This window comes from Salvelinus namaycush, chromosome 5 (assembly GCF_016432855.1).
Source record: "Salvelinus namaycush isolate Seneca chromosome 5, SaNama_1.0, whole genome shotgun sequence".
Lineage (NCBI taxonomy): Eukaryota > Metazoa > Chordata > Actinopteri > Salmoniformes > Salmonidae > Salvelinus > Salvelinus namaycush.
In genome coordinates, this window is record NC_052311.1 from 69,314,799 (window position 1) to 69,334,691 (window position 19,893).

At 45.0% G+C, this 19,893-nt stretch overlaps 1 protein-coding gene across 1 annotated transcript in view; it reads left to right on the top strand.

Annotated features, from left to right (window-relative positions):
• The first annotated feature begins 465 nt into the window (after window positions 1-465).
• The window catches only part of LOC120047313 (carboxypeptidase Q-like), a 49,601-nt gene continuing 30,173 nt past the window's right edge, over window positions 466-19,893 (top strand). Inside the window, 3 exon segments of the mRNA XM_038992836.1 lie at window positions 466-1,156; window positions 1,951-2,158; window positions 2,468-2,675. Of these exon segments, the coding sequence (XP_038848764.1) occupies window positions 718-1,156; window positions 1,951-2,158; window positions 2,468-2,675 (855 nt within the window). The 5' untranslated portion in view covers window positions 466-717.

The window sequence follows — 19,893 nt, forward strand, 5'->3', positions numbered from 1 at the left end:
AACAAAAACAAAGCAAAATGGAATTGTTAACAAAAGTGAAAACGCATGTCTGTCCCTACTGAGTTGCCGTAGTCATTCAAATATCACGTTATTTCAAGTTATTTCAAGTTATTTTGAAATTGATAAATAGCTAGAAGGAATAACATATATTGTGAATTATTCCATCTGTCAAGGCGGTCAGCAATTTGCCAACTAACTGCAGAGGAAGGATTTTTTTTATATTTTTTTTATCGTGTCCTAATTTAAAAGTCCTTTCATATTTCGCTAGTTAGGAATCACAACGAATGACATAACGTTAGCTATACAGATGCTTGTGGTTTGCGTCTTTGTTTTGCTATGCATTTCACTGCATCAATTAGCCGACTTAACTCTAATACTGGTATGGACCGACGTCACATTTGTTTTAATTTAAAAAAAATAATGATTTGAGCACCCAAAGAATAGCCTCCAATTACACGGAACAATGTCTCTGAAATCTGTAGTTTTTTTTTTTTTTTAATGAGTTGCGTCGGAGCTCCTCTCCGCCCATACTAGTCGCTGCTATACCTCAATACGTTTCTGTTTCCATTAATGAAGTAAACGCTGGCACGTGTACCGTGCTGTCATATTTTAAGCAAATTAGGGAAATGTAGTGTAGTCTGTGCATTAGCGTAAATAGCCTGTTGTCACGAGGAAAGTATTTGTAAATAACCTTAATATGTTCTTGTCTGCCTCCAGATGCAGGGCCGGCAGATAAAACAATGTGGCCTTTTCTCACTGACTCTTTTGGCCACATTTTTCCATTGTAGCTGTTTGCCACACAGTACTGGTGGAAAGCCATTTCCAGAGACTGCTAAAGAAATTGCCAGCTATGCAAAGGTAGCCAAGAGCATCATAGACTTGGCTGTGTATGGCAAAGCCCAGAACCGCTCCTATGAGAGACTGGCAGACTTCACAGATACAATAGGGAACCGTGTCAGTGGCTCTAAGAACCTGGACCTGGCTATCAAGTACATGTTCAGTGCCCTGAAACAGGATGGGCTGGAGAACTTACATCTAGAACCAGTGAAGATTCCACACTGGGTCAGGGGAGAGGAGAGCGCCATGATGCTACAGCCCCGGAACCACACCATGGCCATCCTTGGACTGGGCAGCAGTGTGGCTACACCCCAAGGAGGTAGGCCTGTGGTCAATTCCACGGGAATGAAATTACGCTCAATATTTTTCACTTAAAAATGTATACCAAATAAAAAACATTGATTTCAAAGTTTAACAAACCATAGAACTCTATACACAAGGACTACTTTGAGCAATTTCCACTGAACATTTTACAAAAATACATTTACAGGAAGAACTGTGCAGATACAAAGTTTGGTAAGAGAATAAAACTGAGGGATATTTTTACTGTAATTCATTTACCAAACTTTGCATCTGTTTTCCAGTAAGTGTTATTTTTTGTTTTTTTACTGTGTGAATTGTTCATTGTAGTCATTGTGCATAGAGTTGTATGGTTTGTTAAACGTTTAAATCAATGGTTTTGGAGTCTCAGCGTAATTCTGTTATCTTGGAGCTGCCCCTGTGTTCTGTAGCGATGAGTTCTATCACTCAAGCCTAGACAATGCTGATGGTGTTGCCACTATTTGCAAGGCCCAACTCAAGCCAAGGTGTAGATATTTAGATGAATCTTCGACTGGTGCGCTGATGTATTTTTACATAACCTTTTATCTAACCAGGCAAGTCAGTTAAGAACAAATTCTTATTTACAATGACGGCCTACCCCTGGCCAAACCCGAATGACGCTGGCCCAATTGTGAGCTGCCCTATGGGACTCCCAATCATGGCCGGTTGTGATACAGCCTGGATTCGAACCAGGGTGTCTGTAGTGACGCCTCAAGCACTGAAATGCAGTACCGTAGACCGTTGCGCCATGCATGTCACTTTTTTTGTGGCTTTCGGTTTCTTCGGGTTCAGGCATTGAAGCAGAGGTGCTGGTGGTGGAGTCTTTTGAGGAGCTGAAAAAAAGGCAGAAGGAAGCCATTGGGAAGATCGTGGTGTATAACCAGCCCTTTGTCAGCTATGAGGAGACTGTGTAGGACAGGGATTTTGGGGCATCCCAGGCAGCTGAAGTAGGAGCTGTGGCTACTCTCATCCGGTCCATCACACCCTTCTCCATCAACAGGTACTGGATGGGTCACAATGATCCAATGTATTCCTTCCCTTATAATGCCAATTAATTGAATGCTTGACTAAGGCTGGGACTGCATGTTGCCATCTCTCTTCCTGTCTAGTCTGACTGCATGTCATTTTTGTCCCACATTTCTAGCTATTTGTGTATTCCGTATACTTGTATTCCTCTAGTACACCTTTTTATATTGTTTTAAACTGACTTTTTGAAAGTGTGTCATAAGTCATTTATGGGAATCCAAAAGTAGTACAGTGCCCTATTTCTGCTGATAATTTCTAACATGGGTCTCTCTCTGTGTTGCAGTTCTCACACAGGCTGGCAGGACTACCAGGAGGGAGTGCAGAAGATCCCTACCGCCTGTATCACAGTGGAAGACGCCATGATGATGGCCAGGATGGCTAAGCGAGGCCAGAGGATTGTGGTCCGACTCACCATGAACGCCCAGACCTTCCCTGACGCTGACTCCTTCAACACTGTGGCTGAGATCATCGGCAGCGAGCACCCAGAACAGGTAAGCTACGAGAAATGTCCCATTGGGTCTAAACCATTTGTATAAATTGCTACCCCCTTCCTAGGCTACCTGGGGCAGCAGGTAGCCTAGTGGTTAGAGCGTTGGACTAGTAACCAAAAGGTTGCAAGATCGAATCCCCGAGCTGGCAGGTAAAAAAGATCTGTCATTCTGCCCCTGAACAAGGCAGTTAACCCACTGTTCCTAGGCTGTCCCGTAACTGACTTGCCTAGTTAAATAAAGGTAAAATAAAATAATTATACAAATGTTTATTTTATCCGTGCAACGTTAAAGGGGATCCCATATAGATTCTTTGTTGGGATCTATATGGGATCCCCTTTAACGTTGCACGGATCAAATAAACATTTGTATAATTATTTTATTTTACCTTTATTTAACTAGGCAAGTCAGTTATAACATTAATGTGCACCACAGTTTTATTATTATAGACTTCTACTACTAGTTTGATGGTTGTACCCATCAATTGTCCCATTACTACTAGTTTGATGGTTGTACCTATCAATTGTCCCATTACTACTAGTTTGATGGTTGTACCCATCAATTGTCCCATTACTACTACTAGTTGGATGGTTGTACCCATCAATTGTCCCATTACTACTACTAGTTGGATGGTTGTACCCATCAATTGTCCCATTACTACTACTAGTTGGATGGTTGTACCCATCAATTGTCCCATTACTACTACTAGTTGGATGGTTGTACCCATCAATTGTCCCATTACTACTACTAGTTGGATGGTTGTACCCATCAATTGTCCCATTACTACTACTAGTTGGATGGTTGTACCCATCAATTGTCCCATTACTACTACTAGTTGGATGGTTGTACCCATCAATTGTCCCATTACTACTACTACTAGTTGGATGGTTGTACCCATCAATTGTCCCATTACTACTACTAGTTGGATGGTTGTACCCATCAATCGTCCCATTACTACTACTAGTTGGATGGTTGTACCCATCAATTGTCCCATTACTACTACTACTACTACTAGTTTGATGGTTGTACCCATCAATTGTCCCATTACTACTACTACTACTAGTTTGATGGTTGTACCCATCAATTGTCCCATTACTACTACTACTAGTTGGATGGTTGTACCCATCAATTGTCCCATTACTACTACTGTAGTATGATGGTTGTACCCATCAATTGTCCCATTAAGAATCACCCATATTAGCAGTCTTATTTCATTTCCAACATTTTAAAATGTACTAAAAGGGCCTGCCGAGTGGTGGGCCGTCTAAGGCGATGCAGTGCTTGTGGCGTCACTACAGACCCGGGTTAGCTCCCAGGCTGTGTCACAACCGTCCGTGACCGGGAGGCCCATAGGCCGGCGCACAATTGGCCCAATGTCGTCTGGGTTAGGGGGAGGATTTGGCCCGGGGGGGCTTTACTTGGCCCATTGTGCTCTTGCAACTCTTTGTGGCGGTCTGGGCTCCTGCAGGCTGACCTCGGTTGTCAGTTGAACGGTGTTTCCTCCAACACTTTGGTGCAGCTGGCTTCCGGGTTAAGAGGCGTGGTCTGGCGGGTCATGTTTCGGAGAACACATGACTCGACCTTCGCCTCTCCTGAGCCCGTTGGGGATTTGAAGCGATGAGACAAGATCGAAAAATGGAGTAAATTATTATTATTGAAACATGTATTAACAGCATGGGGCTGCTTTTTGCACTGTGAAGCATTCCAATCCTCTCCCATTTTGCCATTTGTCACATTTGTTTCCCTTGTACATCCAGTCCAACAAATCCATAGACTAGGCATCACTTTCCCCCAACAGATGCACTGAGGTATGACCAGGACTAGGGTATTCTGTCAGAGGTAGGGAGGGAGCGGGTGACTAATTTAACATAGGTTTGATACATGCTCTGTGTGTGCTGTAAGGGCAGCGTGAAGGCCTGAATCTCCTCTCCCCTGGGAGCCAATTAGAAGGCAGGGACGGCAATGGGATGTCAGTCAGAGGAGGATCATTCTGTAAGGTTCTGTCCAGTTACACAGCATTTGTCCGAGCTCACTGTGAACCGTGTCCATGGAGTTTCTCATTAGTCATGACCGGACACTGCTTGTGTCGCTAATGTCACCTTATTCCCTATATAGTACACTACCGTTGACCAGGGTCCCTAGGGCTCTGATCAAAAGAGGTGCACTATGTAGGGAACGGGGTGCCATTTGGGATGAGACTACTGCCTGGATGAGGGCTCTTTGTGGAGATTTGCCATTTCATCCTGTCTCTGCTATAGACAGAAGAGCGTTAGCTATCTAAGCTTCTGCTCTGTTAGCAAGAGGGCTATGAATTTGCTCTGGTAGGATGTTTCTTTGTTTGATTTGACAAGGAGATTTGTCACATTCTGACAGTTTTGTCAGCATTAATCTATTCTGAAATGAGTACTACACCTAAGGGGATCCCTCATTGTATCTCACGTTCCCATTATTCAATCCCCTCAGATCTACAGGAGTGACTAGGGAGTAGGGGATGTACTAGTGGTTGATTTAGGAGTTTAGCACTAGCATCCCTCAACACTTCTATAGCAGATCCAGCCCTCTGAGACTATTCTGTAGTCACTAGCATCCCTCAACACTTCTATAACAGATCCAGCCCTCTGAGACTATTCTGTAGTCACTAGCATCCCTCAACACTGCTATAGCAGATCCAGCCCTCTGAGACTATTCTGTAGTCACTAGCATCCCTCAACACTTCTATAACAGATCCAGCCCTCTGAGACTATTCTGTAGTCACTAGCATCCCTCAACACTTCTATAACAGATCCAGCCCTCTGAGACTATTCTGTAGTCACTAGCATCCCTCAACACTTCTATAACAGATCCAGCCCTCTGAGACTATTCTGTAGTCACTAGCATCCCTCAACACTTCTATAACAGATCCAGCCCTCTGAGACTATTCTGTAGTCACTAGCATCCCTCAACACTTCTATAACAGATCCAGCCCTCTGAGACTATTCTGTAGTCACTAGCATCCCTCAACACTTCTATAACAGATCCAGCCCTCTGAGACTATTCTGTAGTCACTAGCATCCCTCAACACTTCTATAGCAGATCCAGCCCTCTGAGACTATTCTGTAGTCACTAGCATCCCTCAACACTTCTATAGCAGATCCAGCCCTCTAAGACTTTCGGTAGTGCCATGCCCTGTCAGTAATGCTTCTCTTCTGTGCTCTCTCTGATTTAGAGGGGTTGGGTTAAATGCTGAAGACACATTTCAGTTGAAGGCATTCTGTTGTACAACTGACTAGGTATCCCCCTTTCCTCTGTTTGAGCTGGGTCCCAGATTGCGTAAGGAGGAAGGAACGTAGCTGTAGCTCTCTCTGCTGACGTAAGTCTGCCTTTTCTGAGTTGTCATCTCTACAGAGGAAAAACACAACTGGGATCCCTAGGAAACACTGACACTATGGAACGTCATTCTGTGAAATAAACCTCACTTCCTATTATTCTGAACTTTGACTAGGCCAACAGAACACTTGGCTACAAGGGGGAAACGGTATTGTCTCTGTTCTCCGCTCTACTACAGGGCTTGTGCTGATGCGTCATTCTGTTCTGAAGATATTTACATTTACATTTACATTTAAGTCATTTAGCAGACGCTCTTATCCAGAGCGACTTACAAATTGGTGCATTCACCTTATGATATCCAGTGGAACAACCACTTTACAATAGATATCATCTCTGTATGGAAGGTGACTCATTTAGCGACCGCAAAAACAGCTTTTACTTTTCTCTGGAAAGTCCCTAATCCAAGCATTCCAGTACCACGTTAATTGATTGAAACATTGTGACAGTAATCTTAGTATGAGTCACAGTGGCAGTACACTGAGTGTGAGTGTTTTTTACTGTCTTTAGCTGCTGTGTGTCAGATGTCAATGATGCATTAGCACAGCAGTGTGAGTGACTGGCTGTGTCCTGTCCTGACTCCGAGTCATCCAGTCATGAGGCAGGGAGGAGCACTCAATCATGTGCTACTTGGTAATTGATGTCATCAACAAAAGATTCTAAAGAAGAGACCGTTCTGTTCTCTTAAAACAATTCAGAGTTCTGACCTACATTGCCTAATAAGTAAGTAGCCTTGCATGAGCCTTGGCTTTTGAGAGTTGTAACGGCTCATAGGAGCAGGAGCCTATCTCCTGTTTCTGTAGTGAGGCAGCTTGATATACCAGTACACTTCCTGGAGAGGACACTAGTCTAGTACAGGGCCGAACCACCAATCTATCTCCTTAATGCTGAGGGCCAAGGAGAGATGCATTGGGTCCCAGTCTTTGATATGACTCGGTGGGGGATGGAACTCCCAACCTTCTAATCTCAGGGCAGACACTCTAACCACTGAGTGGGTGAAAAGAGGTCTTAACATTGACTTCTCAAGTCATCTTATGTAGTTTACATGGAAGCTTAGATGAGCGTTGTCGAGGTGAAGCCCTCAAAAGGTCTTATGTAGTTTACATGGAAGCTTAGATGAGCGTAGTCGAGGTGGAGCCCTCAAAAGGTCTTATGTAGTTTACGTGGAAGCTTAGATGAGCGTTGTCGAGGTGAAGCCCTCAAAAGGTCTTATGTAGTTTACATGGAAGCTTAGATGAGCGTTGTCGAGGTGGAGCCCTCAAAAGGTCTTATGTAGTTTACGTGGAAGCTTAGGTGAAGCCCTCAAAAGGTCTTATGTAGTTTACATGGAAGCTTAGATGAGCGTAGTCGAGGTGAAGCCCTCAAAAGGTCTTATGTAGTTTACATGGAAGCTTAGATGAGCATTGTCGAGGTGGAGCCCTCAAAAGGTCTTATGTAGTTTACATGGAAGCTTAGATGAGCGTTGTCGAGGTGGAGCCCTCAAAAGGTCTTATGTAGTTTACATGGAAGCTTAGATGAGCGTTGTCGAGGTGAAGCCCTCAAAAGTTCTTATGTAGTTTACATGGAAGCTTAGATGAGCGTTGTCGAGGTGGAGCCCTCAAAAGGTCTTATGTAGTTTACATGGAAGCTTAGATGAGTGTTGTCGAGGTGGAGCCCTCAAAAGGTCTTATGTAGTTTACATGGAAGCTTAGATGAGCGTTGTCGAGGTGGAGCCCTCAAAATGTCTTATGTAGTTTACGTGGAAGCTTAGATGAGCGTTGTCGAGGTGAAGCCCTCAAAAGGTCTTATGTAGTTTACATGGAAGCTTAGATGAGCGTTGTCGAGGTGAAGCCCTCAAAAGGTCTTATGTAGTTTACATGGAAGCTTAGATGAGCGTTGTCGAGGTGAAGCCCTCAAAAGGTCTTATGTAGTTTACATGGAAGCTTAGATGAGCGTTGTCGAGGTGGAGCCCTCAAAAGGTCTTATGTAGTTTACATGGAAGCTTAGATGAGCGTTGTCGAGGTGAAGCCCTCAAAAGGTCTTATGTAGTTTACATGGAAGCTTAGATGAGTGTTGTCGAGGTGGAGCCCTCAAAATGTCTTATGTAGCATCTCCTCTCCCGATGAAGAGGAATAGAAACTGTCTATGGTAGGGAGGGAGGGACACTGTCCTCCAAAATATATTTGCTTTGGTTTGGGAGAACGTCCCCATTCTGTCCTGTAGTGTAAGTTGCATAACCTGTGTGAACTTTGCTGTTGACTGTGATTTGGTCTGTTCCATCATCAACAGTCTGTTTTGATAGTTCCCTATATGGATATAACCTAGAATATGCAGGAAGGGCTAGTACAGATCTTGGGCTCCAGTGGTATTGCAGTGGAGGGCTTTATAATGGAGACATATGTAAGGGAGTTGTAGGCTTTGACTTTATTCCAGGATAATCTGAGGCCTGTATAACAACTTTTACCCATGCCTAATGCATGTGCAGACCCTCACGCACTTCAACCACACTTGTCTGGTCCACTTTACTTATTTGAGTCCACATGGCAGTCAAATGTGTTACTGAAGTATCTAGCCTACATGGGTCTTTACAAGGTTAAAGAAGGATTCAGTCTGACTTTTCACTGTGTCACACAGCCAGGCCTGGTGCTGATAGTGATTGTGAGGACTGAGGATGTTCCTTCCCTCATTGTTCCACTACTCACGTCCCACAGACGTGTGATGTGACAGACGGACGCCTTCCTCCGTCTGCTGTAATTACAGAGGGGAGAAGGACGTTCTCCTCCTCCGCAGTCTCTACCGACTCCACTGCCATGTTTAATCTGGCAGAGTTATCAGCTCTAGCTAGCTAAGCCCAGAGCAGAGCCAGAAGCCCTGTGGATATACCTTCCTTGGCTCGAGGGGAGAGCTAGGCAGTCGGCTGCAGGCGCGACTCGTCTACAAGTGTCAGGCTATCACAGATAAGTCTCGGGTAAACCCTGAGGAGATTGCTACTGAATCCCCATACTCTCCATTCATCTCCTTCTGCCAGAAACACTTTGCAGAAGGACAAGTAAAGGCCAATGACAGTTTAAAGCAATCAAATTGTAACTCATAAGATATGTTCACCTTACTGAGTCTTATCAGTAATAGAAGTACGTGACTTAACTTTTGTTCCTTCAGTTTGACTTTTCTCAGACAGGCTGTTGTTTTTGTTTTTTGAGCTAGTTATCTGTTGTCCATTTCCTCTGGAGTCTTTGAAGCAGGGGTTTCTGGGTCAGAGGAGTGGCTGTGCTGTAATGATGCGTGATGCCCATTACAATGCCACACACAGACTACACTAAAGCCTCTCCCTCCTCCCTCCTTTTTCCTGCTTCCAGCCTCTCCCTTCCAGACCCCCCCCCCCCCCCCCCCCCCCCAGTTCAACAGAAAATTCAAATCTGTTCAGGTAGTAACTCCCTATTCCATGCAAATGTCTCCCTGCTGAGCACTGCTCTGATCGCAGCCCTGCTCTCTCTCTCAACCCTACACACCAAGAACCCTGTGTTCTCTGTACAGTGTTTGATGCTAAATGGGACTGAGCTTAACTCCCCTCCTACAGACACTCAAGGGCAGTCAGATTCTGCGTTATCTCCAATGCTTTAGAGATGCTTTTAACTTTCTAACAAATAAAGCAAATGTGGCCGTGTCAGAGGAATTTCAGAGAGAAAGTTTAAAAGCAGAGAGAAAAGCCAGACCTAAAAAAAATAACTACATGGAGAGATTCTGTCAGACTGCAAAGCTCCACTCTGTTTAAAAAATATATATAAAAAAAAAAAACTATGTGTTTTTTTAAAGGCTGTCTTATAAAATCCCTTTTTCCACCCTGTTTTGGTTATTGTGGTCAGTTTTGTTGAGGTTACGTCTAAGCATAATAGGTCACAGAATGAACTTGGTCCTTTGTTCTGAAGACCTTCCACGTCTGTGCTTAGGTTCAGTGACCACACCTGCACTTGGTCTGCTCATAGTTGGCTCCTCGCCCCACAGACACACGCCATCCATAATGTGAATAGCTCCCCTTTGCTAAAATGTTTTATGCAGTGTTGCTAACTGTAGGCTATAAACATGCCTCATTCATTTGTCCTGATGTGGAGGCTACAGTGCTGTATGCAGGGTATGGCTGGGACTAGAAGTTGTTGTCCTCTATCTATTCCCAGTTTATGTAGCCTATTCGGATTCAGGAAGTAAACTTGAATAACAATTAAATATGTGAAAAACTGCATTTATTTTCAATGACTTCTCAATAAACTGAGGAGTAGAAGCTATTTCAATTTTTTTCTCAATTTTTGAATTTTAAATTAAAATCACCTTCTGAATTGACTGCCTTCATTTTCAATTGATCCCAGCCCTGCTATTCACTTGCTTAGTCATTTGTCTTCTGACAAAATGGCCTTCAGAATGGTCTGTGTTGTGATTTCATCTGTCACTCGGGCGTTTCACGGACTCTTTTGTCCCGGCAGAACAGAGGCAGCAGTAGTTTGACTAGCACCACATTCAGACTAGAGTACAATTACCAGGATATGTCAAGGCAGTTATCTTCTCACTGACAGCTAAATGAAAGCTTTAGATTTAGACATTTAGCTGTTCTCTTTGCTGAGAATATATCATTATTCCATATACATGTTGGCCTAATGTAATTATGTAACAAGACATATCATGCATAGGCTATATTTTATTAAATCTAGATCCACTTTCCCTATATGGCCCAAAGTGCTACATTAACAGAATACCAGGTATTATTTGTCATGTAATGATTTTTTTCTCTAAAAAAAGTAGTTGGCTGTGGCACACAGTATGGGACCTGTAGTAGGGAGGGTACCTCCGTTCGTTGGCCTGGCTACATAGAAATGGAATCACTAGAATGGGAAGAGGTTCTATGTCCGTTCTAATGATTTCTTTGATAGGCTACTGTCCTCTGGGACTCGCCCTGTCATAACCCTTTAATAACTCCACTGTGTTGAACAGCCTCTGTCCTGTCATAACCCCTCATTAACTCCACTGTGTTGAATAGCCTCTGTCCTGTCATAACCCCTCATTAACTCCACTGTGTTGAATAGCCTCTGTCCTGTCATAACCCCTCATTAACTCCACTGTGTTGAACTGTGTTGTCCTGTCAGCCTCTCCTGTCAGCCTCAGGACAGCCTCTCCTGTCAGCCTCAGGACAGCCTCTGTCCTGTCATAACCCCTCATTAACTCCACTGTGTTGAACTGTGTTGTCCTGTCATAACCCCTCATTAACTCCACTGTGTTGAATAGCCTCTGTCCTGTCATAACCCCTCATTAACTCCACTGTGTTGAATAGCCTCTGTCCTGTCATAACCCCTCATTAACTCCACTGTGTTGAACTGTGTTGTCCTGTCAGCCTCTCCTGTCAGCCTCAGGACAGCCTCTCCTGTCAGCCTCAGGACAGCCTCTCCTGTCAGCCTCAGGACAGCCTCTCCTGTCAGCCTCAAGACAGCCTCTCCTGTCAGCCTCAGGACAGCCTCTCCTGTCAGCCTCAGGACAGCCTCTCCTGTCAGCCTCAGGACAGCCTCTCCTGTCAGCCTCAGGACAGTCTCTGTCCTGTCATAACCCCTCATTAACTCCACTGTGTTGAATAGCCTCTATCCTGTCATAACCCCTCATTAACTCCACTGTGTTGAATAGCCTCTGTCCTGTCATAACCCCTCATTAACTCCACTGTGTTGAACTGTGTTGTCCTGTCATAACCCCTCATTAACTCCACTGTGTTGAATAGCCTCTGTCCTGTCATAACCCCTCATTAACTCCACTGTGTTGAACAGCCTCTGTCCTGTCATAACCCCTCATTAACTCCACTGTGTTGAACAGCCTCTGTCCTGTCATAACCCCTCTTTAACTCCACTGTGTTGAATAGCCTCTGTCCTGTCATAACCCCTCATTAACTCCACTGTGTTGAATAGCCTCTGTCCTGTCATAACCCCTCATTAACTCCACTGTGTTGAACAGCCTCTGTCCTGTCATAACCCCTCATTAACTCCACTGTGTTGAACAGCCTCTGCCTATTAATAATAGTCTTGCTACTTTATTAGAAACTGCACAATATTAGCACAACTAGCGAGAATCGAGAGGCCACTTGTCTTTCAGAAAGGACAGACCATGCCTCCTTGGAGGGTGTTTATGGATTCTAGGGACTTGTCCCAAAAGGTCAAACCCTGCCCATCTGACACACTATTCATTGCATGCTCCATAAAATCCTCAAAGTATTTGAAAAAGCACATTTTTCTATTTTGACCCTGGGTGTGCTTTCTACCTGCCTGTAGTATCCCACCTCTCCTAGACATCCTAGTAACTGTAGAGCTGTCCCTCGCTGCTGCCATCCGGGGTATGTTCTGTTCTTGAGGCTGAGTCTCCCTCCTTAATGGCCTCATAATCCCTATGTAGTGTACTACCTATGTGCCCTGGTCTAAAGTAGTGCAGTACATAGGGAAATGGGGTGTAATTTGGGCCGCAGCCTGCGTGTCCCAGCCACACAGAGCAGACGTACTCCACTCGCTCATCTTGATCAATGAGCCGCAGAGAGGGGTGGTTTCAGTGAGCCGCAGAGAGGGGTGGTTTCAGTGAGCCGCAGAGAGGGGGTGGTTTCAGTGAGCCGCAGAGAGGGGTTGGTTTCAGTGAGCCGCAGAGAGGGGTTGGTTTCAGTGAGCCGCAGAGAGGGGGTGGTTTCAGTGAGCCGCAGAGAGGGGGTGGTTTCAGTGAGCCGCAGAGAGGGGTTGGTTTCAGTGAGCCGCAGAGAGGGGGTGGTTTCAGTGAGCCGCAGAGAGGGGGTGGTTTCAGTGAGCCGCAGAGAGGGGGTGGTTTCAGTGAGCCGCAGAGAGGGGTGGTTTCAGTGAGCCGCAGAGAGGGGTTGGTTTCAGTGAGCCGCAGAGAGGGGTTGGTTTCAGTGAGCCGCAGAGAGGGGTGGTTTCAGTGAGCCGCAGAGAGGGGTTGGTTTCAGTGAGCCGCAGAGAGGGGTTGGTTTCAGTGAGCCGCAGAGAGGGGTTGGTTTCAGTGAGCCGCAGAGAGGGGGTGGTTTCAGTGAGCCGCAGAGAGGGGTTGGTTTCAGTGAGCCGCAGAGAGGGGTTGGTTTCAGTGAGCCGCAGAGAGGGGGTGGTTTCCCACTGTGCATACTGCCATTTTATTTCTCCATCTTCATGGCTGCTGAGCCCAGACGCAGCACAGCCCCTCAGCACCACCATCCTCTCTTGTCCTTCAAGCCTATTTAGGTGCATCATGTGTTGGACGACTGGGTCTTGTCCCGAGGCCCGGTTCTGTGGTTTTAAACATTGATGTCTTTCTTACAGTAGAAAGTGGTTGTAACCCCCACGGGTGGGTTTAGCTGAGGTTGTAACCCCCACGGGTGGGTTTAGCTGAGGTTGTAACCCCCACGGGTGGGTTTAGCTGAGGTTGTAACCCCCACGGGTGGGTTTAGCTGAGGTTGTAACCCCCACGGGTGGGTTTAGCTGAGGTTGTAACCCCCCACGGGTGGGTTTAGCTGAGGTTGTAAACCCCACGGGTGGGTTTAGCTGTGGTTGTTGCTGGCTACTGATTTATGAGTCAGAGCCAGCTGGGGGAAACCGTAGTTTATACTCTTCTCTCTCTGCATATTCATCAGTCACGTGATGGTTAGATTCCTGCATGAACCCATACAACTAGCAGTTCAGAGGAGGAATGGACTTAGATGGATGTACAATGTGTATAAGTGTCTATAGGGTATGCCAAAACATTCAAGAGATGCTCAAAGTTGGCCTATATTGCAGACCCCACCATACCATGAGACCTCCGTGTCTTCATCATTGGTAAAGATAAACGGTTGAGATTTAAAAGCTTTACAAACAAGGTTGTCAAACTATTTTGTCCACGTTGGTTTGAGTGAGAAAGACACTGAGGAGAACCAATCAGTAAAAAAGCACATCCCCTTCATTTGTCAACGCATCGTGCCGACAACATCAAAATAGCCTTTCCAGACTCTGAAGACAGGAGGACTTGGAGTTTGGTGTCAGCCACACTAAGAATGGCCCTCTGGATTTGCCTGGAAACTTTGGTGTTGGCCAAGCTATATACCAGCTAGCTATGTGCGTTAGCTGACATGGGTCTCTCTCATGAGATGAGTAAATATTCACTGTGTCGGCTCTGAGGCCTAGTCAGGTCCATGGAATGTGTTTTGCGTAACTCCAGGGAACATATTTTTTATGAGCAAACATAACCTTGGGGCTGGGGTTGTGTCACAAATGGCACCCTATTCCCTTTTATAGTGCACTACTTTTGACCAGGACCAATAGGGATCTTGTCAAAAGTAGTGCACTATTTGGTGTATAGAGTGCTATTTGGGATTCAGCCTGGCTATTTCCTGAATGGGGTCGAGAGGAGCCTCTTCAATTATCAGTCAGCCTATTGGCTACCATTCTCTGTAGACAATGACACAGTGGTCACATCTATCAACTGTTGCTGTAAAAAAGTGATAAAAGCAAGTGCTGCCTGTTTCCTTGTGGTATGATGAATTGGTGTATAAATTCCTTGTCTAGGCATTTGGAGGTTCATAATAAATAGTAATATGTGCTAGACTCTTGGACTGAGCTGTGATTTAGATTCCTCTAGTATCGGACCGAATGCCATTTTCAGAGCCAGTCAGTTCTCACTTAGTAATGGCACTGAATCATCCAGAAAACCATACAAGGGTGATGTACAGCACGTACATAACTTTAGAAACCTGGTTCTGGGCAAAAAAGACATGTACTGTAGATGAAGTATGAGATATGAGCCTTGTATGCAAATGAGTATCTTTATATTTTTATTTATATATTTTTATGTCTTGCCTAATGTTTCCTCAGCTCCAACACTGAAGACCGGTGTGTTAAATTCACACCCCAAAACATCAACTTACAAAGTCTGAGTAGCAGCTGTGATGTGTTGAGTAGCCCACTACAGAAAGCCTAGGTCAGCGTCCTCGACTCTGCTTTAAAATGTCACATTTTATTATGACATCTCAATATTGTGAATTAAAGCAGTGCAATCACAAGGTTATAAAGGACAGGAGCCATACACATTACTGTGAAAACAACTGCTGCTCTTAACTGTGGTGAAGTCGCTCTGCATATTCACAGGAAATGAAACCGGTCGGATTGTTGACCTCATTTCCTGTCTTTCGTTGGCCTGTATGAATCATTTTGTCTCGAGGTCCAGGATCTGATTTTAGACACAGATGACTAACATCAAAATGTCTCTTTATGGTTCCCTTCAGCTCAATTTCTTATTGTGCCAATAATGCAGTCAGAGCTTGAATAAATAGGCCTCTGACCACTTAGTTGAGGAGCCACGAGTCATGACACATCAAGGCTGTAGTAGAACTTATACATGATAATGGATTGCATGTAGAGCTTCTCTTTAATCCCAGTGCTTTACATTGGATGGGAATTGCACACTACAACACTGCTGTAAAGTTGGGTACCACGTGGTATGAATGTGTGGAAATGGAAAAGCATTTGTTGTAGAATAAAAATGGAGCCCATGATGTGCCTCTCCATGATGTCTCTCCATTGTCTCCATGATGTGCCTCCATTGTCTCCATGATGTGCCTCCATTGTCTCCATGATGTGCCCTGCCTGTGTGTGTTGGGCTGTCACCCATCAGCAGGCTGCAGATGCCCAGCGTTGAACCGACACAATGTGCAGCTGCATCACTACTGTGGGGGGGGAAATCGTATTCACTGGCTGTCAGTTCCTGGGGGCCGCAACAAATAAAATGCTTACCAAACATAATGTAAATCACATTGCTACAAATCGATAAGGATGGAGATGGAAACCTAGATCTAACCTCAGTATTTTATTTCAGAGCCTGAAGCTAATACTGGAAAGAGAATACATCTGTAATGAATTGTAGTAATCTGTTCAAGGTCTGTCAACTTTTAGTCTCCGTGTTTTATTATTTACATTTTTTATTATCAGAGCGCAAGAGAAGGAGACTGTGAAATCTCCTGATTTACTGTGTAGATACTATCTATTTTTAACCTATTTCTTTAACCTAAAACGTTCTTATCTTGCTCTGTTTGTAGTTGTTTATTTAACCTTAAACGTTATTCTCTGTTTGTAGTTGTCACACACTCTCCACATGCGCTACTGTTTCTTATTTATCCTGATTGCCTAGTCACTTTTACCCCTGCCTACATGTACATATTACCTGTACTACCTGGTACCCCTGCACATTGACTCAGTACTGGTACTACTTGTATACAGCCTTCTTATTGTTATTTATTGCATTACTATTTTCTATTTTTATTCGCACATTGTCTTACTTTTTACCTCTGTATTTTGGGGAAAAAGCTTGTAAGTAAGCATTTGATGGCGGATCTACACCTGTTGTATCCGGAGCATGTCACAAACACGCATGTGTGATGTGATTTTTGGAAGCGTGGAATGTTGTACAGTGCTGTAGTTCCATGTGGTGTACAATACGTACAGCTTGTTTATAATTGGGTAAACTCCTGCTCTGTTCCAGGAAATGACAGGGTTTATCATAAGTGAGCCTGTGTGTCTGTCTGGGGGAGTATTTATGTACCCTTCCAGTCACATGACATGCCAACATCTTGTCAATAGACCAGTATAGTTGCAAACAGTATTAGAAAGCAATCGTTATCTAGAGTTACCAACATTAAAGAGGCCTATATGGAACTTTTGCCTTTTTATCTTATTGGACAAAGGGGCACTCTTGTCAACATCATGACTAAAAGCATAGCGTTTGCAACTGGCAACTACATTTCCATAGTGCGTCTTTAACCAAGCTGTGTTCAACTTTGAAATAGACTAAAGTTTTGGTTGCAGCAGCAGTCCTCAAGCACTGTAATGACTTGGCTTGCACGTCTGTTTTACACTAAACAACTTATAGAACCTTCATTTATGGCTCAACTGAGATGATCAGGCCATTTTGTTGTGTTGAACAAGAGGTGGCCTGTCTGTCCAAATCATTTGAATCTATTAGGACTAGTTAGGCCAATAGCCGTCACTGCTCGTACTACCTGAACCATGCACCATCTGGAGTACTGGATGTTGAACCATGGCAGAGACGTTATAGTAGTGATTAAAACCCCTGCCTTCTTCTCATTAGTGGTATTAAACTGGAAGTGAAGTGCTAGTGTGACCCCCATAATGTGTTTCACAGGCTCAACTCCCACTCAGTTATTCCATGTGAACCTATGGCTTGTTCTCATCAAAGCATCGAGAAATCTGTTACAGAAAGTCTGATTTGACTTTATATTCAGGGTGGCTGTTTATGACCCGAGAATATCTTTGGCTATATATGCAGAAATGGTTGTACCAATCACAGATTGTCCCTGTTATTTAATCCCATGATTCTGTACCACTCTACTGTGCCAGTGATGCATTTATATACATTGACTTCGGAAAGTATTCAGACCCCTTGACTTTTTCCACATTTTGTTAAGTTACAGCCTTATTCTAAAATGGATTAAATCATCCCCCCCCCCCCCCTCATCAATCTACACACAATACCCCATAATGACAGGTCTCTACAGAGATGTTCGATCGGGTTCAATTCCGGGTACTGGCTGGGCCACTCAAGGACATTCAAAGACTTGTCCTTGAAGCCACTCCTGCGTTGTCTTGGCTGTTTGCTTAGGGTCGTTGTCCTGTTGGAAGGTGAACCTTTGGCTCAGTCTGAGGTCCTGAGCACTCTGGAGCAGGTTTTCATCAAGGATCTCTCTGTACTTTGCTCCTTTAATCTTTCCCTCGATCCTGACTAGTCTCACAGTCCCTGTAGTTCTGTCCTTGAGCTGTTCTTGTCTATTGATGATCTGTATTATGTTTTGTGTGGACCCCAGGAAGAGTAGCTGCTGCTTTTGCAAAAGCAAATGGTGATCCTAATAAAAAAACTTGAAATACCTGCCGCTGAAAAACATCCCCACAGCATGATGCTGCCACCACCATGCTTCACCGTAGGGATGGTGCCAGGTTTCTTCCAGACATGATGCTTGGCATTCAGTCCAAAGCGCTCAGTCTTGGTTTCATCAGACCAGATCATCTTTTCTCATGGTCTGAGAGTCCTTTAGGTGCTTTTTGGCAAATTCCAAGTGGGCTGTGGTGCCTTTTACTGGAGTGGCTTCCGTCTGACCACTATACCATGAAGGCCTGATTGGTGAAGTGCTGTAGAGATTGTTCCAGAACGACAACCATCTCCCATCTCCACAGAGGAACTCTAGAGCTCTGTCAGAGTGACCATTGGGTTCTTGGTCACCTCCCTGACCAAGGTCCTTCTCCTCCTTGTTGCTCAGTTTGGACGGGCGGCCAGCCCTTTCACGCGTCTTGGTGGTTCAAAACTTCTTCCATTTAATAATGATGGAGGCCACTGTGTTCTTGGGGACCAGCAATGCAGCAGAAATGTTTTGGTACCCTTTCCCAGATCTGTGCCTCGACACAATTCTGTCTCGAAGCTCTAGGGACAATTCCTTCAACCTCATAGCTTGGTTTTTGCTCTGACATGCACTGTCAACTGTAGAACCTTATATAGACAGGTGTGTGTGTGTTTTTTTCCAAATAATGTCAAATCAATTGAATTTACCACAGGTGGACTCCAAGTTGTAGAAACATATCAAGGATGATCAATGGAAACAGGATGCACACATTTCTAAAACCCTTTCTTTGCTTTATCATTATGGGGTGTGGTGTGTAAATTAATGAAGATATTTTTTATTTAATCCATTTTAGAATAAGGCTGTAACGAAATGTGGAAAAAGTCAAGGGGTCTGCATACATTCCGAATGCACTGTATCTATGAAGCGTAACATACCTAAAGTAGATTGTGTGAGAAAGGTCCTGTGAAGGGCCAGAACAATTTAACAAGGTGTGTGTGAATCCTATTATTTACACTGCTAACCCCAGCAGACACCTCTAATCTGACTGCAACTGCTGGTGGGCTCTGCCTGCCAAAAATACCCAGAGAAGCTGCAATTAAAATGTGATTCATATGTTACACCTTTGTGCATGAAAGTTTGTTTAGCTAAAGTTGAATCTCTCCCCCACTTTAAAGTGCTTGCAGCCAGGGAAGTCCACCAGTCAAGCAAATTAGTATCTGTTTCAGTCTGGCAAGATGGGAGTCTGATGGGGACAAGGGAGGTACACTGGGAATCAAGTTGAGGACTTTAGTTTCTCTGACAAACACTTAAGATTTTCACTTTAGTTTGGCTACACAATATAAGCCTAAGGGACCACACACACAACGCACCGAATGATGATCTGTCATTCATCTGCCGTTCGGCGCGGTGTGTTTTAGGGACCACCCGCTGGATGTCTGCCGTTCGGCGCGGTGTGTTTTAGGGACCACCCGCTGGATGTCTGCCGTTCGGCGCGGTGTGTTTTAGGGACCACCCGCTGGATGTCTGCCGTTTGGCGCGGTGTGTTTTAGGGACCACCCGCTGGATGTCTGCCGTTTGGCGCGGTGTGTTTTAGGGACCACCCGCTGGATGTCTGCCGTTCGGCGCGGTGTGTTTTAGGGACCACCCGCTGCTGGATGTCTGACTGCCGTTCGGCGCGGTGTGTTTTAGGGACCACCCGCTGGATGTCTGCCGTTCGGTGGGTGTGTTTTAGGGACCACCCGCTGGATGTCTGCGGTTCGGCGCGGTGTGTTTTAGGGACCACCCGCTGGATGTCTGCGGTTCGGCGCGGTGTGTTTTAGGGACCACCCGCTGGATGTCTGCCGTTCGGCGCGGTGTGTTTTAGGGACCACCCGCTGGATGTCTGCCGTTCGGCGCGGTGTGTTTTAGGGACCACCCACTGGATGTCTGCCGTTTGGCGCGGTGTGTTTTAGGGACCACCCGCTGGATGTCTGCCGTTTGGCGCGGTGTGTTTTAGGGACCACC